This window comes from Pagrus major, chromosome 1 (genome assembly GCF_040436345.1).
Source record: "Pagrus major chromosome 1, Pma_NU_1.0".
NCBI lineage: Eukaryota > Metazoa > Chordata > Actinopteri > Spariformes > Sparidae > Pagrus > Pagrus major.
The window spans coordinates 26,223,373-26,246,910 of NC_133215.1; the positions used below are offsets into that span (position 1 = coordinate 26,223,373).

The 23,538-nt window shown below is 41.5% G+C and overlaps 3 protein-coding genes across 3 annotated transcripts; all 3 read right to left on the reverse strand.

Moving 5' to 3' along the window:
- Positions 1-2,020: 2,020 nt before the first annotated feature.
- Positions 2,021-5,279, reverse strand: golga7ba (golgin A7 family, member Ba). The gene is made up of 5 exons (XM_073476477.1): positions 5,240-5,279; positions 4,030-4,155; positions 2,423-2,575; positions 2,221-2,322; positions 2,021-2,104 (listed from the first exon to the last, which is right to left on the reverse strand). The coding sequence occupies exons 1-5, from the start codon at positions 5,249-5,251 to the stop codon at positions 2,021-2,023; spliced, it is 477 nt and encodes a 158-aa protein (XP_073332578.1). The 5' UTR covers positions 5,252-5,279.
- A 1,138-nt stretch (positions 5,280-6,417) lies between these two features.
- Positions 6,418-16,831, reverse strand: zfyve27 (zinc finger, FYVE domain containing 27). Its single transcript, XM_073472069.1, has 12 exons — positions 16,495-16,831; positions 14,824-15,055; positions 14,646-14,716; positions 14,353-14,539; positions 13,476-13,571; positions 13,058-13,170; positions 12,849-12,967; positions 12,251-12,322; positions 8,634-8,775; positions 8,472-8,518; positions 8,276-8,357; positions 6,418-8,113 (listed from the first exon to the last, which is right to left on the reverse strand). Exons 2-12 carry the CDS (start codon positions 15,051-15,053, stop codon positions 8,043-8,045), a joined length of 1,230 nt encoding a protein of 409 aa, XP_073328170.1. The 5' UTR covers positions 15,054-15,055; positions 16,495-16,831; the 3' UTR covers positions 6,418-8,042.
- Positions 16,832-17,832: 1,001 nt separating this feature from the next.
- On the reverse strand, positions 17,833-22,869 carry LOC141007601 (uncharacterized). The gene is made up of 3 exons (XM_073480002.1): positions 22,042-22,869; positions 20,382-20,714; positions 17,833-19,435 (listed from the first exon to the last, which is right to left on the reverse strand). Exons 1-3 carry the CDS (start codon positions 22,565-22,567, stop codon positions 18,876-18,878), a joined length of 1,419 nt encoding a protein of 472 aa, XP_073336103.1. The 5' UTR covers positions 22,568-22,869; the 3' UTR covers positions 17,833-18,875.
- Positions 22,870-23,538: the final 669 nt, after the last annotated feature.

Sequence of the window (23,538 nt, forward strand, 5' to 3'; positions counted from 1 at the left end):
AGATTTACAGTCCAATAACAAAGATGAGCTCGGTGCAGCTGTGATGAAACAGTATTTATTTGACACCAGTCATATTAGCTCATTGCCATGTGTATCAAACAACAAGCAGTACGAAAGTTTGTTCTTGCACAAAATGTCACCAAAACAAGAGACACTTTCACATTTGTGAGCCAGTTTTTGGCAGTTTTTGTTCTTTGGAAGATTGTTCTGAAATCGAGGAAGGGTTGGTGTATTTTCAAACACGACAGGTAAAGATTCAGGAAGACTTTTTGACCCATCCTTTGTCCGCTCACTTTCGTGTTTAATGCACAGTACATCTTTGCATAATCAAAAATTTAGGAAGAGTTGGTCTCACTCATGGAAACCAAGAGGTTAGTACTTAGATTTGTGCAAGTGCCTGTGTTCGTGTGTCTAACAAATGAAGTATAGGCTTCACGTGAGAGGAAAAGATGGAAGATCTGCTACATTATGTACATGGACAGGCTGAATGACATTCATCTGCTACCAGACAGCATGATTTACATCGGAGGTGGAGGAGGAGGAGGTTTTTTGTACACTTTCTCTGGGCTCTGGGGAGGTGATGCCTTACTTAAATACTTATACATCCTACTTACAGGTGCATCTCAATAAATTAGAATATCATGGAAAAGTTCATTATTCCGTAATTGAATTCAAAAAGTGAAACTTCCATATATTCTAGATTCATTAGTGAAATATTGGTTACTAGTAATTTTGGCACTATGGGCAGGTGCCAAGTCCTGCTGGAAAAGGAAGTCAGCATCTCCATAAAGCTTGTCAGCAGACAGAAGCATGGAGCATTCACACTGGATTTCAAGGAACCTGGATCCTGTGCCTCTCCATTCTTCCTCCAGACTCTGAAGCCTTGATTTCCAAATGAAATGCAAAATTTACTTTCATCTGAAAAGAGGACTTTGGACCACTGTGCAGCAGTCCAGTTCTTCTCCTTAGCCCAGGTAAGACGCTTCTGACGTTGTCTCTGGTTCAGGAGTGGCTTGACATTGGGAATGCGACACTTGTTGCCCATTTCCTGGACACGTCTGTGCGTGGTGGCTCTTGATGCACTGACTCCAGCCTCAGTCCACTCCTTGTGAAGCTCCCCCAAGTTCTTGAATCCGCTTTGCTTGACAATCCTCTCAAGGCTGCGGCCATCCCTGTTGCTTGTGCACCTTTTCCTACCACACTTTTCCCTTCCAGTCAACTTCTGTGGCGTACCCTCCTTGTGGAGGGTGTCAGTGAGTGTCTTCTGGACACCTGTCAAGTCAGCAGTCTTCTCCATGATTGTGGTTGTGTGTACTGAACCAGACTGAGAGATTAAAGGCTGGTTGTAAGTAAAGGTGTTCTGAATTTATTAGCTGATTAGAGCTCTTCTCTTCCGACAAGAAATATTGAACTTTTTTTAAACTAATTTTTTGAGATGCACCTGTATATTTCCTAAAATCTTAAAAGCCAGTGTCTGGTGCGCAGGGTTGATGGTGATGTGTTAAGTCCAGGTTCCTGGTTGGTCCGTTTCAGTTGTGGCTGACATGGACCACGTTGGTGCAACTGCGGTGGCTGAGGTATGAGGTCTGGTGCGACCTGTGGTCTTCACTCCCGCCTCTGCACTTCCTTCCTCCCTCTTTTTTATTCTCATATCCTTCTCTCACCCACCATATTACACACAGCTGTGGTAACGTCAAAGAGGACAGGAAGGAAGCTACGACGGTACGATCACACAAAGTATTGCTAACAAAATGTTCTTTTCACAGAGACATCCTACAGTAACATGACTGAGTCAGCACATGCACATTGCTTTGCAAAAAACTACGAAAGTGTGTGTTTTAAGCGTTCAATGTGAAAAAAAGCTTTAGCATGTGTCAGCGCGTTAGGAGCCTCTCTTGGTTGAAAGCTAGTGAATCCTTTGTGTGAGCTAAGAGTTGAAACAGGAGTAGCATCATTGTCCTAAGTTCTCCTCTAGGGTTGGGAGTGATCAGGGGGACGCAGGCGTTAAGGAAGTACCCAGTCATCGAGCAGTGCTGCCGGACACGGAGCTGCTCCCTGAGCTGGAGCCACTGGAGCCCCGGTCTTCATAGATGGAAATCTCTATCTGGTGGGAGAGTAGTTAGGGATCAAGAATTATCTGTGGTGTGTGGTTAATTAAACAGAAAACATAAATGCTATAGCTTTTGTGTGCATGTAACCAAAAACACTGAGAAAGGATACAACACGCATTCCTCTCTCTATGGGATCTGTGATGAGCAGCCCTCTGGGAGCGTAAATCTTCTCATTCTGCTCCTGAATGTACTTGGCTATCTTCTTCAACACCTAACACGCAGACAGAAGAAAAATGAGAATGGGTAAGGATTCCCAGACATGTTAATCATTGTCCAAAACCAATATAATGCACTGAGATCACCAGTCTAACCTTCTCATAGCGTGTCTCCATGCAGAGGAAGATAAGATATGCAGTAGCACAGGCCAGACACCCCTCCAGGTAGGACTGGCCTCCTATCTTCTCTGCCTCTGCGTAGTAGCTATTCAGCGTCTTCACAGTGTCTTCAAACAGTGTCCGCTCAATCTGGAGACACACGCAGTCATGAGGAGCAGGGTTACGATTGGTACAGATGTTTTTTGGTCATTTTGCCTTTATTTGATAGTGACAGTAGGGGTACAGACAGAAAACATAAAGTACCGGTACATGACATGCAACAAAGGTCCCTGCATGGCTGAAATCCAACCAGTCACATTTCAGTTATATGGCATGTTTGTTCACCACTGGACCACCAGGATTTACCATTAACAGTCCTGTTGCTGGGGTACTAAAAATAATAAATGTTCTGTGGAGACGTCTCCCCTTCACCATGCAATTGTTTTAACTCTTAACCACTCTGAACACAACGTCAGGTCGCTTCATATGGAGGACGGAAACTGCCAAAATAAATTAATTAATTAATGGCTCAAATCAATTGAAAATGCCATCAAAATCATTAATTATTCTTGCTTGTATTATTCATGTTTTTATTAAAGGAGTTGGGGAGATGGGCAGTGTAACGGGTGTTCGAAAGTTAAAGCAGCTACAAGGAGCGTTCATTTTTTGGTTGATTCTGGCGGCCCCTGTGGACAAAAGTGGCATGGTGACAGGCGTTAAGAATAACTATAATAACTATAATAACTATATAGACGTTGCCAGTCTTGTTACTGATGCCTGGTTTCATAATGAGTTGAAAGTTGTAGTTTGTTTACAGAAATGTTTGCATTATTATTGTAATAGTTCTCTTGGTTAAACATAGTAAATAAAATAATTGGCACATATTGCTTCCAATTTAGCAACATTTATCTCTTCCAACATGCAGCAAACGACTGTATTAGAAAGACTTTGTTTGAGAAAGACCTCTGTTATTTTCTGACCTAATATCTCTAAATGTCTCACACAACACATTGATGACATTAACAAATACTTTTGATTAATTAAAGCATCAGTTTTTACTGTGTGTTGCCGTCTTCACACTTACAGGCCACAATGACATCATGTCATATCATACCAAGTGCTATGATGACCACAAATATATGTAATACCTGCCACGAGGGATCATGGGAGTTGTTGTCTTCATTGTGAAACAACCACCACTGAACTGACTCAGGCACAAACGTTCAAGGAGGAGATAATATTCTAAAATTGTATTGACTGTATGTTTCCAAAATGTTTCCAACAATGTTCAAATCCTGAGGAAACGTTGCATTTCATTCAGTCGCTATAACTCCGAGAGAGCCACAGGGTGAGGAAGGAAGTCTGTGGCTCTCATGTTTACCGACTTCCTTCCTTCCTCACCCTGTGGCTCTCTCGGAGTTATAGCGACTGAATAAAATGCAACGTTACCTCAGGATTTGAACATTGTTGGAAACATTTTGGATAATGTAAGTGCACAACTCAAAAACGCTCAAAGTTCTGGTCAGTTTTAGACATTGAAATGCAGAAGTGTTACATATTACATCTATAAATGCATGTGTGACTGAATGCTGCCGTCTCCTCACCCTGCTCTCCAGCTCCGAGGGGAACTTGGTCTGAAACTTGCAGGTGGTTCCTTCACTGTAGTCTCTCTGGATGAAGACTTTGTTTGCCAGAGATGCACTGTGCCTCAACTCCTGCAGATTGTGGAACTAGGGGAGGATAAAACACACACACACACACACACACACACACACAAACAGACAAACAGACAAATATAATGAGGTTTGATACAGTTAAGTATTTATAATGAGTCCCCAGAGGGAGCTCCAGATCTCTGTGCACCAGTCCGCTCCTAATGTGTACAAACAGAGGCTGAATCGGAAGTATAGGGTGATAGAGGAGAAGCAGACGAGATGTGATCAATCACTCTGTGGCTCAGTGTCTGCGCTCATTTCTGCCTTGTTGTCTGTTGGAGCCGAGCCCGGCATTGGACATACTATCTGTCCCACACACACACACACACACACACAAAGCGGAGAGTAGAGCTTGCAGGAGACAGGACAACATTTCACTACAGCTCACAACAGATTGATCAGGTGGAACAAGATGAGGCAGACTGATAAAAGGGCGCACACACACACACACACACACACTTGTAATCTATAATGTTCGTGCTGGAAATGTTGATTGGATCCAGGTGTGTGTTGGGTAAACATCAATTTGAGCTCATCAATATTCTTTATTTGAGCGTTTGTGGGAGCACAGATGGAGGCTGGAAAAGCAGAGAGGAAGGTCAGGGCGGCGTGGCTGCTGTCCATGGTGCTGAACGCTGCTCGCGTGTGTGTGTGTGTGTGTGTGTGTGTGTGTGTGTGTGTGTGTGTGTGTGTGTGTGGTCAGCAGTGTCCACACACTACAGTGGCCTGTCACCGGATTAACAGGGCGTCTCAACAAGACAACAACAGATCTGCTTTCACCAAAACAGCTTAACATCGCGCGGTGATCCGTGTTTCTGCCCCATTTCTGCTCCACGAAGCCTCAGCTGACTCTCACACTCCACGTTTCTGGGTTTCCCTTTAAAAACGCCAGGGAGACCGAACCGAACCCTCCCGGACGGAGCCGGCATGATAATGTAGGACACCGCCGTCAGGAGTGACTCAAGTACGGCACAGTTTCACCCTCGTTGACCACGTCCACTGCCCGCGCGCCCGCCTCGTTTCACTGAACACTGAATTGTTCGCGCTGCTCATCGACACCTCGGCAGGAAAAACCAAACAGACAATGTGCCAGACTTACCTCTGTCGCCATGTTGCCATCCGTAGCCGTAGGGTACGAGTCCCTGCATGCGCTGAAATCGCTTTAGTGGGACACGGGGACGGATTGGAGGAGTGGAGGGGGGAAGGGCGGGGTGGGCAGGGGGAGGAGGAGGAGGAGGAGGAGGAGGGGCTAAAGTACAGTGTAGGTAATATTAATTCAGCTGTCTCACATGTATGGAAGCACATTTCAGCCATGTAAACAAAGAACATACATGAAATGTTCCCGTGGTAAGTATAATAAGAAATGATGCTATAAAATTGTAATTATGAGATAAATGTTGACTTTTTAATCTCATAATTTTGATTTTTTTAATCGCATAATGACTTTTTATCTAACTTTTATCTCATATATTGACTTTTTTTTATCACAATTATGACTTATCTCATAATTTCGATTTGTGTTATAATTGAATATCCCTCTGCCATGGGATTATTTTTTTTTATCAAGCTTAGTTTTCATCTTATTTTTTTTTCTTTAACTGGCAGATATGGGCTCCCATAAACATGATTTCCAATGCTGCTTTAAATATTTTGTCATAGGAAGGTGTCTTATAAGAAAATTAAAACATTACTGTGAAATGTATTCATAACTGCAGGCTTATTACTGCCAAGGTTATGTTTTCCCCCCTGTCTGTTTTTTCATTGGTTGGTTGGTTTGTTGGCAGGATTACACAAAAACTACTGCACAGATTTCCATTAAACTTGGATGGAGGATGTGTCTCAGCCCAGAATAGACCCCATTAACCTTTGGTGCGGATCCAGATAAAGGAACAGATTCGGGTATTTCTTCTTGTTTTCTCTAACGTTGTGAGATAGGGTGTCCTTAATTTCGTTCATTTCTCAGGGAATAATGCATGGACCTTGTTGAGGATGGTCAGGTATATTTATCTGGTATCTATGAGTGAGTACAATTTGATGCAGATCCTCGATCTGGTGATCTGAAATTGTTAATATTGAACCATTTTGTTTTGAGAACCATCCATCTGAATTTATGAGGTTTGAATTTCTTTCTTTGAAATTTCCAAAAATAATAAACTACAACTGATGTATTTTTATGGGTTGTCCCGTTTTGAAAAGACAATGTTCAAGTTGCTGAAAGTAAATCTGTATTTCTTTGGACCCAAAAATGTCGAAAACACCATACTTACCACTTGTGACTTTAAGTCAATCAAATCATCACAGAGTTTATTTCAATAATGGCATATCTCATCCATAAAATAAGGGCAATATATACAGAATGAATTATTAGGTCAAACAATAACTTGCACTTTCGGGAGTTTTAAATTAAATATATTAGATATAATAGAACAATTCATCGTGACAGTTTTTCTATGATTACAATAAAAGCAAAGCAAACAATTACAATCGTCTGTGTCTGAATCATGATTAAAACAATTTCACCACCAAGAGCCACATTTTGGCTTATAATGCCTCAACAACAATTCTTTTAAGTCCCGCTTGCAAGAGTGTGAGGCTCTGATGACAACTTCAGCTGGTTGCTCGATCCATTCAAACAACTTTAATCCAGTTGGGTCAACTTTGATCCAGTTAGAGGAAAAGCTTGTTGCTCCAGGGAACTTTAGCAGCTTTTTTGACTTCTAGTTTGCTGCTACGCTCTAAAAAATCTTAACTGACATGTCAACAAGGGAAAAATGATGACAAAATGATCCAATTTGATCATTACAAGTACACCGAGCCGGGTAACAAACTTGTCCTAATGTTGACAAAGCCTCATTCACCCGCCCTCCAGAACACCATCACTGGCAACTTGAAAAATGTATTGTGATTAATTGCAGGCCATGCATTTTCTGTTTACTGCCTTAAAGTTATCATTGTTTATGGCATGTCATATCTGCTCCCCTTATGTCTTGTAAGGTCCTGTAGCTGATGGGAACACTGTTTAAAAAAGGAAACCTCAAGTTATTGAGTTTTAATCTGAGTTTTTTGCTAAGCAAATGCCCATTTACAAACTTGAGGTCTGGTAAATAATGTGCGTACCAATAACGTGTTTTGCAGTGGCAGCAGATATAACTAGTAAAACAGAAGTAAACTGACGAAAATGTTCCCCAAATTCTTTCACAAAGCCAGAACTAATCACATGACATTGTTGTGGAGCCGCAGGTCAAAGTGGAGTAGCGGACTGTAAACAAGACTGGCAAAAATTCTGACAAGTTTGCCAAGCCAGCCTGTGCACATTGTGGCAATCAAAGCTTCTTCTTTTGGCCGTACATCCATTATTTTCCATTACAAACTAAATTCACACTGCCAGCTTTTGCTCACACAATCGCATTCATCAACAATATGAAAACGTGCCAAATCTATACAGTCCTGGCCTTGTTCGTACAGAAAAGTCCTCTCAGCATTACAGTACAGTTAAACTGCTACACAGGGCTGAAGATGGCAACATTCAAGTGAAATCCTGGCCTCCACCCTGCACACTTTACACCTCCCTCTGCTCAGCAAAGGGAAGAGGTCCTTTGATTTTTGAGCTATTGTGCTCTGTAGAAAGTCTCATAGATTCACAAGGTCCAGTTCTTCAAATATGTAACAGATTACAGTAAAAGTCCCAGAAGCAACACAAGTAGCTACAGAGGGAAGCAACCGAGACATTAGACATGGGAAAGGTTCTCGTGGTTCAACACAGGAGGTGTCCTGACAGATAGAGGTGCTTGACTTGAAAACCAAGGCATGTGTTAGGGTTTCAGTAAGGTGGGAGTAGGGCTCAGGGCCGAACAGTGAATGACCTCCAGCTGACCACTGGAAAACAAGAGTGGCCTGCCATCTCACTGTAACTTGATGAGAGAGGAATTACAGGCAGCACAAACAAACACAGTCTCCCTCTGGGCCTCTGGAGCTGAAAGAGAAATAAGAATAAGAGAATAAGATCATACAGTGAAGAACAGACACAGATACAGGATATTGTGATGTGACATGATGCAACTGTCATGAAATTACATCAATCTGTCTAAAAGTAAAATGTTAAAATTATGCAATTTTTTCATTTTCCCGTTCTCACCTGTTGCCCCCATGCAAGATCTCAGCACTTTAAAGGAGCAGCAGCGGGAACAGAAGCTGTTGCCACAGTTACTGCAGTTCCTCTGTAAAACGGAGAGACATCGTGTTAGAGCTCGAGCCAATAAAAGACAAAATTAAACATGATGACGCAACACCTAAATATATCCCCAATTCTTGTCACAAGTTTTCAGTCTCACCCTTTTCTTCAGCACTGAGAAGACGGCATTGCAGCTGGAACAGTTGCCTTTGAAGAAAGACAGAGGGATAAATGCTATTATTAGGAAATATAATATAAAATGAAATGCATCTGAGGTCATATAAGAGGAAATCAACCAGTGGGTGAGTCAGAGCGAACCGACCTGTGCTGGTGGTGGGGTAGCGCTTACGCAGTTTCTCTGTCAGTTTGGACACCTTGCTGCGGATTGGTTCGTTGCGGCTCAGGAGTCCATTTTCAGAGATGGTGTCATACTCGGGAGCGCCGAGAGGCCCGTCATCATCCTCCTGAGGGAGATGGAGGAAGGAGGGAGGAAAGGGGTGGGAGAGGAAAGAGACATTTAAATGCTGTGTAAGCTACAGTAACTGGAGTTGGTTTGATGGAGTATGAAAACCTCGACAGGAAACGGCCGAGCTCAGAGACATTAAACTGGGTTAAATTCATTGTGATGGGAGTCTCAGCCAGTTTGACAAATAGATGTTTGGCATATGAATCAGTATGATGATGGAAAGTACTGGGACTACAAGGGAGATAGATCAAGGGGGAAACTACATGAACCTCTTACCTGCCTACGTGTAAATCTCTATTAGGGACCAGACGTTTAACATAACAACTTTGCTGACGGCTGATGCTGATGTTTTTTATTCATTACTCCAATCTTCATTATTAAAAAATAACTGATTCTGAGTTTTAAAGTCATTCAAAACAATCTTTGAAAGAGCACAAATTCACCCAAACAAATTTGTGAAGGAGCCCTAAATCTAACTTTCCTTTACATGAAAAAAAATCTTTAAAAGCCTTTGACACAACGCTTTACAACTACCTACTCACTGAGGAGAATGTTTCATTACTTACACAGCCTTACAAAATGACGGCAGGGATGTAACAGGCCAGGAACCCATTCATGTGCTATTGCAAAATTGATGTGACAACAGAAACATCGGCCACTGCTATCGGTGAATGTCATCTTATATGCTCATAGGCTGATTGCAAGCAACAAGGTGAATGCTTATGTCTGGTCCATCTGTGGTCTCTATATCTACCTACATTTTCATTTAAGGTGTGGAAATTCCTCAGTTGTACAATGCATTGCAATGCAGATGTGGAAAATTCTGCATTGATGCAAAGACAGAGCGTAATCCTGAGTTTGCAGCCACTATTTAATGTTGATTTTCCAGCCTCAGCTGCACAAGAAAGCTGTATAGTTAGGTTGCAACATAGCTCTAATGCTCCGATGTACTGTCGGCGGACATCAGGCTCACGTTAGGAGATATGTCGGGGGAAGGCAGGTATCAGCTGCCAGTGATAAAAACACACACCCAGTGGACATCTGGGGACTTTTCAGATTTTAAGCACAAACTGGACATGACACATGGTGTTTGTGAAATCTGCTTCACAACCATTACAAACCACATTAGCCGTTTTCACGAGAGAAAAAATGCCCGTCTATGTGAAAACAATATTTTTGTAAATTACCATTTTAAAAGGCACTTTCTAAATTTAAAGAGAATTAACATTTATTTTACTGTTAAATAAGCAATTGGATTCTATCACTTTACTCTTACTCAGCTTTGTTTTTATCCCACAATGTTTTATAGTCCTTTTGTTGTGTTTTTTGCTACTTTTTAACTGTTGCTCTTCTTTGTGCTGTTTTAAGCTGCTGTTGGTTATTTTTCTTTTCCTCTTCTGTGAAGCACCTTGTTTATATTTGCTGTATAAATACATTTTATGATTGTTATCTGCTTTGTATTAAATGATGAAAAATTAGCCATGTGAACAGAAAATTGAGGATACCATACATTGAGGATGCATTGAGAATCAATGTGCATTCGAATCGATGACAGGTGAATCCGAATCAAATCGTGAGGCCAGCGAAGCTTCACGCCTTTTACCTACAAGTTCACAGGACAAGACTTATTATAAGGTATTTTCCCCACTTTCTAGAAACCAGTGGCCAGGCAATCAGAGTGGCACAATTTATTCCACCGGAAGGCACAACCACGACTTTATGGTACCAGAGGACCAGAGAGTAAGAGGACAAAGAAGAAGTGAAGAGGATTTGTTTTGTCAAAGAAAACCATCCGACCCAACCACAACACACAGGGCCATAAGGGAACAGATGACTTGTTTCTGCTGGCTGTGTGTTCAACAGAAGATAGCCAATTTCAAACCATTACAGGCCATTACAGCTACATTGAAAAGCAAACTGCCGATCACAAACTATAAAATACATTTACTATTACACAAGCAGATAAATCCATCTGACTGACCTGGTTTGGATGCCTGTACAAGGAAAAGCTGATTTCTCTACTGCAATATGTCTCATGAACAATGCCAGTTATGCAGAATTGAATTGAATGAGCACCCTGTTTGATGGGATTATTATTATCACTATTGCAAACAGTAACTCGTGCCAAGGGAGCAAGCACATGAATATATAATATAAAATGGATATTATGCATATTATATATAATATAATATGTATAATAATAATGGATGTGTAGATGGATGGGTGGGAGGCAGCAGGAAATCCACTTACCACTAAGACCAAAGGGGTTTCCTGATCAGGAAGCAGAGCAACAGATGAGAACAACGTTACCCACAAATACTGACATTCAGTGTGATTGCACAGGAACACACCCAAAACCAAGCTTCTTCAAAGAGCAAAGACAGGACTACAGCACAAGGTCACCAGCTGACAACACATGAAGCTGTTGTTCATGTGTCAAGTAGTTCCTGCAGTATGATGTGAGTAATTGGTGGCAGTGCACTAGCCTCTTTTAATCAGAAGGAGGCGACACTTACCTGCAGGGACATTGTCTCCTGAGTTCAGAGGACAGCAGAGATAAAACAGGAAGTAACAGGAAATACGTCAAGAGAGGAGGATTTTTTATACAGTGATGGTAAACTCCAACAACTATGTTCAAATAAGTAATGCAATCAATCAAATGCAATATAGTTTCTAAAGCCACTGTATTTAAAACCAAATATATTCAAACAACTTGTGAAAATTGTTACCTGTCAGAGTGACAAGTGGACACACACCAGTATACGGCTGCAGTTATCTTTCTTTTTATCCTAACAGGCATGCTATGGTTAAGAAGAGCCTGATCAATACTGGATTTTTTGGGTTGATGTGCATACTTATATTAGGGAGTAAAAAATTCAGATATCGATATACAGTATCTGCTGATATACACAGATTCTTTGCAATGATCACTCCAATGTGGTTATCAAACAACTGTGACAAAGATGTGTCACAGAGGCAAGATAATTTACAGATTAACAATAAACTCTATTGTTTAAAAAACATCAGCGAACTGACACAGTGAACCTTAGTGGGAATTTAATCATTATAAATCAGCCCAAGCATTTTTTTTTCCATATTGTTCTGTAAAGACATACGCTGATACCAATATATCTGTGACAGGGCAATATCGGTCACCCGATATATTGGTCAGGCTCTAAATTAATCATATTGGGATTATGGACAAGATTTGAAGGCCAGGGCATCTCTGCAGCACTACAGTACTACATTATTATACTGCTTTGTTTATCCTGATCAAAAAATTGCAGCTTATCCTATTATAATATTGCAATTAATATATTATTTTGATACATTTTGCAGCTGTAGTAGTTAGAAAAACAAAAAACATTCTGAGAATTACAACACCAAAACAACTGATTTAGGATTTAGGGGTAACACCTGTGGCATTAAAAAATAGTAAAAAAGTGAATAATTAAATTCAGAGAAGTATTTACCTCAATGGCATCCTTGAATTCATCATCAGGCTCTGCCTCCTCAGCTTCCTCCACACTGCCAGGAGACAGGTCCTGTCATCACACACACACACACACACACACACACACACACACACACAGAGTAATGTATAAATACTGGGCTGAGAAGCAGCTCTTGAGTTTCTGGCCGTCCTAGGATCAGCACCTTGGAGAGTGGTCGTGCCCTCACTCATCAATCTAAGCAGCTCAGGATACAGGAGGATGTTATTAACTGTCGGATGATTAACGGATATTCTTGAACCTTGACCACCTTGAGTGTTTTTTATTTTGCAGTTCGCTGTTGCCTTGCAGTGATGCAGAGGCCTTTGAGCGGATACAGTCACATTAATCTGAGCCCCTGTCTGTGCGAATAAATTCACAACTGAAAAAAGTGGCTCTTTGGATGGATGGATGGAGCAAATCTGTGCATGGATTTACATGACACGTACTGGATGAGAGCATAGGATAAACTGGATAAGAAGCTTACAGACATGGTTGGTTTTAATGTAAATCACAACCAGTTAATCCTTCAGCATTCAAACCCACATGCACTTTTTTCCACCATGTTCCTTCCTCTCACCTCCATACTCGTTGGTGTGGGGGTCCTGTCCAACAAGTTGCCTTGCTCCTGTTCTTCACACACTCCCTCTGAGGCCTGCGTCTGGCCCACGTGGAACAGCTTCCATAGGTCCAACAAAACTGGAGCCACGAGAGAAAAGAAACTTTGCTTCAGCTTTACTTTCTTAAACAAGAATTAGAGTTTGCTTCTCCCAGACAAGATGAACTCACCTCTGCAGAAGTCTCTGTTCCACAGGAAGATGGCGCTGTTGAGCCCAGCGAACACCCAGCCCACAGGGACGGCATACAGCAGACACGCCAATATTAACATCCCTCCGTAGAACCTTGAGGGAGACATTACAAATGTCAGCTCACAGACAGACCATGTATCATATGATTCATTGCTCAGTACGTTTTTATTTCAAGTAGGTTATCATATCATGCAGTTAATGCTGTAACTACTGACCTACCCTGAACATGAGTTTGGATTGACATTAGCTTGGTAGCTAACTCAACGCTAACTTAACAGAGCGTTGCCTTCACAGCGAACAACAAGCTTACATTGTGTAAGCAACTTCAGTATATCATCCAACAAAAGTAGTTATAATGACAGGCGTGTGTGTGTGTGTGTGTGTGTGTAGATGCTGACCTTGATGACTTGGTGTGATTATCCCAGTACAGGACCTTATAAACAGCTTCTGCTGATAGGCAGGCAGAGGACAGCATGTCATCCAGGTGCTTCAACCTGAAGAAGAAACAGAAGCACACACAAGCAGTGTAAGAACTACACTTCAACCCACACATGAAGAAATACCAAGTACAAATGTCACATATACACAATTTGTAAACTTGTTCCAAAAAAGGTAAAGAAAAGATTAACTAAATAAGATTTTTGTCATTTTCATTGGTTATTATTTAATGATGGTATAAAAAAGAAAACTGGCTAATTTAAAGGTGTTCTTAAAGCGGAGCTGTAGACAATGTTTTGATGATCGAGAACCAATACAAGTTTGTAATGTGCAGGTTTCTTTTTGTGGAACAGCTTTGAACATGTTTTTACAAAAAAAACTGTGACGGCCCGTTAACTCAACATATTATTTCAAACAGATATAGATTCAGATCTGGCTTGGGTTAGGAAACACCCAAAGACAAGTGTGCGCACACACACTCACCACATTAGTAAATAATGGAATAGTTAATAAACAGAAAAATAAATTGGCAGTTAGTTTTTCAAGTAATTTTTCAAACCAAAATACCAAACATTACCATCTTCTAGCCTCTCAAATGTGATGATTTGCTCTCTTTATTTGTCTTATCTGGTGGTAAACTGAATATATTTTGGTTTTGGACTGTTGGTCGGGCAAACGACACAATAACACAACATTAAGTCTGGCTTAAAAAAAAGTTTTTCCTATTCCTTAACATTTAATAGACTTACAAATCTCAGAAACAACTGATCAAGAAAATCCCCAGAGGACTAATCAATGATGAAATAATCATGAGTTGCAGCCCTGAGCACATCTTACAGGTCTTTGACTTCCAGCATGGCCTCCTGTTTGGTGAGATGAACTGTCTGCAGGTCTCGGCGGTGCACAGCGTAGAAGCGCCTCTTCTCGAGCTCAGCTTCTGAGGCTCTGCCCCCACACCTGTCCTGCAGGTAACCCAAGGCAGCAGGCATACAGAGTGCCAGCACACCCACTGTGAACCAACCCACTGATACCAGAGAGGTAGACAACACACAGCTGCCAGTTAATAAATGATTCATGTGTCTTTTAAAACATGCAACAAAAGCTGGATTAATATTAATGCCTCGTTTTACCTTCATTAACAGTGCAGAAGAAGACATTGAGGAATACACAGACAAGCAGAGAGCAAAAAGGCATCTTCCATCTGAGGGATTAAACAAAGAAGATGACAGTGAATACTCCAACATGCCTTCCTGCCATCTCACTACTCACTATGATGCTCAAACAGGGTACACACATACACATACATACCCGAGCAGGAAGCGGGTCAGCTCCACTGCATCAACAACTGGCTCTAGAAACAGAGCCATTCTCTTATAGGACACAACCATGTTGAAGAGATCAAAGTTTTGTGTGCATCGTGGGCTCCCCAACTCAGAGGCATCTGGAGACCCGGGGGTCTCTTTAGATGATGTGTGTACCAGCTCCGCCCTGTCCCCTGTACCCTGTGACGGCTCCTGGGACACGCCGTGCATCATCATTCCTGTGCAGAGTGAGGAGAAGAAAGCAGGCACGTTTACAGGATTGCTATAGCTGGGTGATAAAATTATCGCAATACAAGATCACAATAAAATGTATGATATTGATGATAAGCTTTGGACATTTTTTCTCAATATGCTTAGATCCAACAACCTATAACACAGCAGAAATACACACAGCAGCCAGTCAGTCTGCAGGTTTTTGGCTTGAACGTCAAAGTTCACGCCCATTTCCTACTGCAAAGCATTGTTTGAGCTACTGATTAGGAAAGTGGATAACAAATTCTTGACAAAAATCGTGACATGACGTCAATTATATGCAGGGCTCCAGACTTACATTTTACACTGGTTGCACTGGTGTGCCTTACTTTTTTATTTTGTTGTACCAGTACATAATTTTGGTCCCTAATATGTAGGTGGTTTGGCTATTTCAAAAGCAACAAAGCACAGATTAAGATGATCTGCAAAATAAGCCTTTGGTCTGAGTCAACCCAGGCAGAAAAGGTCCCAATCAAACTAAAAATTGGGATAAAACCAATATTGGTCAATATGGGAAAAAAAGCATATGAGGAGACAGGTCTGATGTTGTCTTTTTATAACTTTTAAGGGCAGCTTGAGACAACACAACCATTTTCCAGTTGGTTTCAGCAAGTATACGATGTGTAAATTGTGAGTTTATCAGTCTGTGTTGTCTATGATGCTGCTAAAACACTTTTCTGTTATACTTACAAAAGAGAGACGTCAGTTTACATAAGTGTGTGTTATTCAGATTGAAATGAGGTGAAACATCACCTGACCAACACAAACCAGAACTGTGCTGGTGAGGTTTAGGACATCACCCAACAGAGGTGCAACACACTTCAAACTCAACCACAGGGGGAACTTGAAAAAGCTTTTTCAGCCTGATGTAAAGTTATTTTTATTTTCAGCAATGGATGGTATCTCATTAAAAACTTTTCAAGGTAACCTGCTGTAGCTTGTCATGGATGTTTTTTGATTGAACCTTTACTCTCAGAGGTAATCTTTACAATTCCTTGAGAGTAGATCTGAAAGCACCACAGAGTTAACCAGGGAATGGAGGGGTGTGTTTCATTTAATATACTAAATTCAATCTTTTCAGGTAACTTATATAGTTTTCAAAAAAGCTACTTTAACTTTTACTTTAGTACTTTGTTTTCGACACAAGTAATCCTAATCTGTCACTACAAGGGCATGTTGTTGAGTGTACTCCATCCCTGACCATCTTTCTTCTGCACTACCTTTTAAAAATGTAACTATTCATCGTGACTGAGAGGAGCATCTCTCTAAATCAGAGCTAAGCACTGTGGCCTGTGACAAGCTGTCAAACAGGAAAGTTAACTTGCTTGCTAACAGAGGGGCTCTTCAGAGATATTTTTGCTACTCCCGCTAATATTATCTGCCGGGCATGAAGGAGATTAGTTACCCCGAGCTGAGTGTCCAACAACAGGCAACTTGTGAAGCAGCAGCAGTGCTGTGAAGAGCTCAGGCGTTAACTAGCGAGTCCCACCGACATCATCAGCCCGGAGGAAGGAAGCGCCTCCAAATTCAACCGGCCCGGTCAGCATGAGGGCAGCCTGCCCTCCCGCACCAACATTAACCTGTCCAGACGAGGCGGTGTATCAAACCGTCAGGTTGTCAGCGGAGAAACCCGGCGGATAAGGCAGTTGTTTTGTTTGTGGACGGCTGCTGGTCCCAGCTAGCTTTGTTAGCTTCGTGTTGCTCTGAGAACGTCCGCTTCCGGGTTTAATGCAGGCCGAATAGGTGATAACAGAAAAGAGGGAGTATGACCGATGCAATCGAGCACAGAGCAGGGTGATCTTTGGCTGCTCAGTTGAACTGATGTACATTGTGTAAGCTCCTTTTAGTGTGGAGGACGTAGATATTATATTGAAACATAAAAGTGAGTCTGTTTCTAAAATTAACTCAAAGACATGTTTCAAGACATATACAAATATTATGCTTTAGATAATAATGTTGTGTCTGATATGTCCCCCCCCCCCAAAAAAAGTATTACTTTGTTAAAATAAATAATAAAATAATCGAATATGATTTCACCCTCAAAGAAAAAATCAAAATATGTAAATATGTAATATAAAGTATTTTTCATTTTAAAGGGGCACTGTGTAGTTTTTGGAGAAAAGATAGTGAAACTCAAAATGTTATTTGATGACCTGTGTTGTACTGTCAAGTCCACTGATCCTAAAACATTGTTTTCAGTTAAGTGGAAAATGTAGCCATTTAATAGCCATTTAAAAAGACAAACGAGTTTTCTTAAATCCATATTACTGGAATGTTTTGTTTTGTTCACCTTCATAGTACATCTGTATCAGGGGTTATTGCGTGGATAAGAGAGGGTTGACTATGCAGACTCCAGGAAACAATGCTCGTCACTGACAGTAACATCTTGTGAACTGTAACCTTAATTTCATTGAATACAAGCGTGGGATTATGAGTTTTACACAGTGATGATATATGATATGATCTTTGTCGCCCTCTACTGGCAATCTGCATGCTCCCAAGTCATCTTCTGTCTATTGATGTCAAACCTGACTGCTGTCTGACTCTGAACACTTCCTGAGGTGGACAGGGACTCTGCAGAGATTGTTGTTGTTCTGGACCTGGATGTATGTTTTGGGGTCAGTGACTCTACTTCAGTAAACGCACTTTGTTACCTTCCATCTCTGAAGAATAATAATAATAGATTTCAACCCATGCACTTCCATAGTCATCTGTATATTGGTACAGTCCAACAAAGCAGACATACTTTGTCTAATTTTTGGGTAATTTCCATACATTTTATTCAGAAAATGAAATTATTTTCTTCAAAATAAGATGCTTATTTCGATAGGCACACATACATATCATTTGAAAAACAGGATCGCCATGAAAACAAGTCACAAACTGATGTTCTTTAATAACCATCATAAAACAAGTTAGAAATAAAATGGCACTTGGAAGTACTACTGAGCCATCATATACTGCACAGTATGCAGCTAAATGGCTGACTCAGTAAGTGATCACATAGCTACAGTCTATACTCTATACTTTGTCTCTCTACTTGGTGCGTTTCTGCTAATGAGAGGATTTATAGAACATCAACACTTAAATAAAGCTTCTTGTTTCACTAACTCAATAATTTAACCTCAATACGATGCACTTGACTGTTCCTATAACTTGTTTGGATCCTGATTTCTGGTTGAGAGCTCATAAAACGACACACATACACTGAGAATGGACTTTACAGCAATTACACTTGTGAAATTAAAAATAATTGCATATTCAGTCTGAACCTGTTATTGAGGGAGAAGAAGTAGGTGTCATTTGAGGCATTTTAATGTGGTTATTACACTTTCTTTCCTGCAAAAAAACATGTTGGACACACAGCAGAGAATTTGTATGCATGCCTGAACACGTGTGTGGAGGGTACCTTTAAGGTTCGTCTGGCATGTGCGGGCAACTTGTGTCTCAAAAATCTGATATTAGCCAGTAAGTATAACCCTGCTGTGAAATGCTGATGATGCTTCCTTGTAACGCTTTAAAATGCTACTGACAAACTTTTTCTAATTAATATATATTACATATATTAATATAATTCTTGAGGCCATCATGAGCTTCGGGTGTACATAAGGTACGTTATAGATCACATGTCTATCCAGACAATTGGGAGGCTGTAAAAACCTGTAAAATGATTTCTTTAACATAAAAATGATCAAATCAAAACATGACCGTTGAGCATTGCATAAAATCAGCAGTTTACATCTCACAAATGTAATCTTGAAGACTTTAACGCTGCTGCGTCCCACATCACTGTAGCTGCTTGCTGTGTGACCGCTGGTGGAATTTAAGCCCTCCACAGTTTCTGAAAGACTTCCCACACTGTCCGCAGATGTAAGGCTTCTCTCCAGTGTGGATACGAAAGTGCCTGGTCAAGGCCCCGGAGTGACGGAAACACTTGGAGCAGACCGAGCAGGTGTACGGCCTCTCTCCGGTGTGGATGCGAAGGTGAGTCTTGAGGTTCTCCATGCGGTTGAACTCTCGGTTGCACACCGTGCAGCGGAAGGGGCTGCAGCCCGGCGGATAAAGCTGCAGTCTGTTCCTCCTGCTTCCTGCTACGGGCTGCTGAAAACACTGCTGGAGCTTCTGCTGGCACTGGCCGGAGTGTCGCCGCAGCAGGCTGGGCAGGTGGAACGTCTGACCGCAGAACTTGCAGGCGTAAAGGTTGACGTGGCCGAGGTTGCGGCTGGTCCGTACATGGACTCCGTAAACCTGTGGAGGGGCTTCTGGGAAGATGTTCGGGAACTCTGAGGAGAGGGATGGGAGATCTGTGGGCTGCGGGAGGTTGGCCATCAGGTTTGGAGGATGAGCTGTGTAAAAGAAAAGATTGTGGGGGTAAATTGAGGGAAATTTGAAAACTTTTTCACCTCAGTGCCACATGATGAGGTGTTGTGGCAATGTTGTTGCCACATTTTAATATTTTACAGTCAACTTTTTTGTGGGTTTAAATCAGTCATAAGAAGACACAGCAGTACATTTGTATTGAGCCATACTGGCCACCATATTTATTCAAAGCTATTAAGTTTTTCAAATGACTTGATGACTTCAAGGCATTTAAAATGTTAAAGGAATACGTTCCTGTTCAGTAACCAAATTGGAAGTCAAAATGCCAAAATTTGGCCCCAATACCTAAACGCATGAAGGTGTAAAGTTTGACATCATGCAAACTGGTTGATTACGTATTGGTTTTATAACTGATCAATGTGAATGGACATCAGGGCTACAGCAAACAATTCTTTTCATTATCAACTAATCTGCTGATATTGTCATGATTAATCAATATGTCGTTTAGTCTATAAAATATCAAAATAGTGTAAAAGGAAAAAAAAGCTTTAACACAATTTCCCAGGGCTCAAAGTGACATCTTCAAAGTGCTTCTTTGTCCAACAAAGTCCAAAACCCAAAGACTCTTCATGTACTGTCATAAATGACAAAGAAAAGCCAAATGACAATGACAAATGTCCGACATTTTTGCTTCAAAGACGACTGAAATGATTAATCAATTATCACAATAATTGACGATTCATTTCATTTTGATTGTCTCATTAACTGACTGATTGTTGCAACGCTAATGGACATTTGATTAAAAAATTGCTTACTACCTTTGCTCCGTTCCCTTTCAAACAAAAACTATAGCAAGAGATATTACGATCACAGACGTTCTAATCAACCCCAGTCTAGTTACCCTCACTCGATCTGTGGCTATAAAAGAGACATTCTGTGGTTGTTTCAGACACTCATTGTTTCTCTTCTCACCCTGAGGCAGCCCGGTGCAAGACAGAGGACTGTTTGAGTCTTGCTCCTGACTATCCAGCACTTCTTGCTTCCACTCCTCCATCATTTTGGAGTGGACCGCTAACATACACTCGGGGCTAAAATCCTCCACTTTGATCGAGTCTAAACAGCAAGCTGAGCCATCTCTCTCTTCTTCTGGCTTCTCTTGCTTCACTGTGACCTGCCCAAAAGTGGTCTCGTCATCCGAACTGGGAAGTGGTGGCGAGCTGCGGTCTTGAGCTGTCAGGTCTCGACATTGCTGGTTCATGCTTTCCACCCTCACCACACATACACGGGACATCGCTTCACTGACTTCTGCAAACAGAAAGATCACAGGCACATGCAGTGAGCAAGGTAACACTGGACAGTTTACATTTTTCTATATTATTACTATAACAAGAACATTACTTCTGTAACTACCGTACACTGTATATATTTAGTAAGAGGGACAACAATAGAATTTAGGAGGAACAAATGGTGATCCCATAATGTTGCTGATGTTCTGAAGTCTGTTCTCAAGTTAATGATTAAAAATAAGTCAAAACTGAAAATAAAGGAGACATTATGCTCATTTTCAGGTTCATAAGTTTTCTCTGGGTTACTATTGGAATAGCTTTACATGCTTTAATGTTCAAAAACCACATCAGTTTTCTTATACTGGCGAGTGCTGCAGCTCTGTATTCCCCCTCTGTCTAAAACACTCTGTTTTAGCTCCAGTCTCTCCCAAATATCCAGCCTCCTCTGACTGGTCAGCTCACACATGCCTGAACAACGACACCAATTCTTACACGCCAAACTAGCTGCTAGGCATACATTATGCACATGTGTGACATGGTGATGTAGTGTGATGTCACAAAGTCACCGAATTAAAGGCAATACTACTGACGAGGCGTTTCTGTTGGTGTGACCTTTTTACTTTCAAGATCTTTTATATGCACACGGACATATAAAACACTGAAGGAAAGGAAATAAACGAGTCAGTATTTCCATTTTTTGCTCCTTTATACTGCTACTTTGCTACAGTTGAGGTAAATACATAAAAAATATTGTACTTTTTACTCAACTACAGCTTCAGTTATTACTCTACAGATTGTATGCTGCATCAAAGCCAAAGTATCAATTACTATTTTGTCTGCTAGATTCTGATAATCAGAAAAATGTTGAATATCAGATCTGATAACCAGCCGGGCCAATTTTCAGTTGACTCGTAGTATACAGTAAATACATACACGTATAATTTACTTGTATTTTTGATACATTAGTACATTTATTGCCAGAAAATTACTTTTGATATTGAAGTACATATAATATCAGATACTTGTAAACTTTTTCTCAGGTACTAGCCTATATGTTGTTGACTGTTACAATACTTATACACAATATCTTTACTTTTACTCAAGTATGAATTTGGGGTATTTTTCTAACAGTGACATTAGCTTCTACATATTGAAAATTACTGAAGTGACCCTGTGTGCACATTTATTGACAGAAAATTGCACTTCAGCCATCCTGCCTGTTAATAACACATGAGTACAGTAACAAACACAAAAGCAACTGTCACTACAAAACATGCAGCCACTGTGGGTACCATTTATTCTACTTTACAAAGTCACAGATAATAAAAACTGGATCATGGGCCTACCTATAGTCAAGGCATCACAAGCAACAGCACAGCCATTATTTTCCTCCTGGTGTGAAGCAGCATCCCTGACATGCTGTGTCACCACATCCCCCCTCACATGGTCTGCACGGCTGTGACCTGCAGGACTCCCCCCACCTCTCACCCCCTTGCGACCGCGCACACTGTCACGATTTGGGCTCCTTTGATCGCATGTCGGGTGCGGCGGTTGATCTCCCTGGTCGGAGGCTGCCAGGTCTTTAAGTGGAGGAGAGCTGCCACCTCCTCCCTCCCTGCGCGCCGACTCCAGCAGAGCTTCAGCTCTCTGCAGTCTTTGTTTGAGCGACTCGTTCTCCCGTCGCATCTCTTCACGGACGTCTCCTGTTGCTTGACCGACGAGCTTTGTCACCTCCTGAACTGCGATCTCCACAGCCACTTCAAATGCTCCGTGTATCGCTGCGACCAGCTCCTCTTGCAGGGACAGCGCAGCCACAGCTCCGGCTGCTTTTGGCACAGATGGGCGCCTTTTGGCCCCATGCTGCGGCTTCATGGTGCATTCAAAAAGCACTTTAGCTCCGTGCGATGATTCGGTGATGTGAAAAGTACCTGCAGAGAACACGACCTGTCATGGATGCCTTGTGGAGACACTGTTTATTTATGAGCGAAGAGGTTTCACTTCCGTTGATAGCTTCCGACACCTGGTGGTGTCGAGAGGAACTGCACCAGGTAAAATAAATAGAAACTGACCATGTGTAATAGAGAAAGTTTATTATGTGAACAAAAAACTCGAAAGGGCTCAAATGGCACTTATAAGAGCAGGCACACCGGCTTTAACAAGTGTAAACGACGCTCCAGGGCTCATCCATCATGGACGGCTTTTATAATCGTCCAAGTGGGCGAAGATCCATCCAGAAGGTCCGAGGACGGCCAGAGTCATCACAGTCAGCACGAACACAGACTCCTGCAGGGCACAGCAGGCCATGCTGGTTAGCTACACTAGCATATTCAGAGAGAACTTATCATAAGAAATTATAAAAGAGTGATTTTCGACATTTTTGAGTTACATTACAGAGCTAAACATGAAATGTGCCAACTCACCACTGGACCAACTTTATCTTTAGGTGGTTTGCTGTTGATGTAACCCGCTCGCTGCTGAATCATGACACCTGTCCTGGGAGCAAGAGCCCTCAGCAGTCCAGCAAAAACAGCACACATGTTTGGTTTCGGAAGAAAAGAGGTCAGACTCAGTGTGTGAGACAAGAGAATGACCTGGAGGCGGATCCACTGAGATTTATAGTAGCTGTCCTCAAACACACCTGCTAATTGTTCTGGGTTAATTAGGCTGCCTTCAAGTGCTGTAGGAAAACCAAGCGCTCTGATGAGTTTAGTGTAAATGTGGCAGTTCTCATCAGCATTTATTTGACATACACATTGACTTTCCAGTTAACCCTCATGTGACATACATTTCATGTTTTTTTAACTTTCATTTTAGGATCATGTTGGCTGTATTCATGCATATTG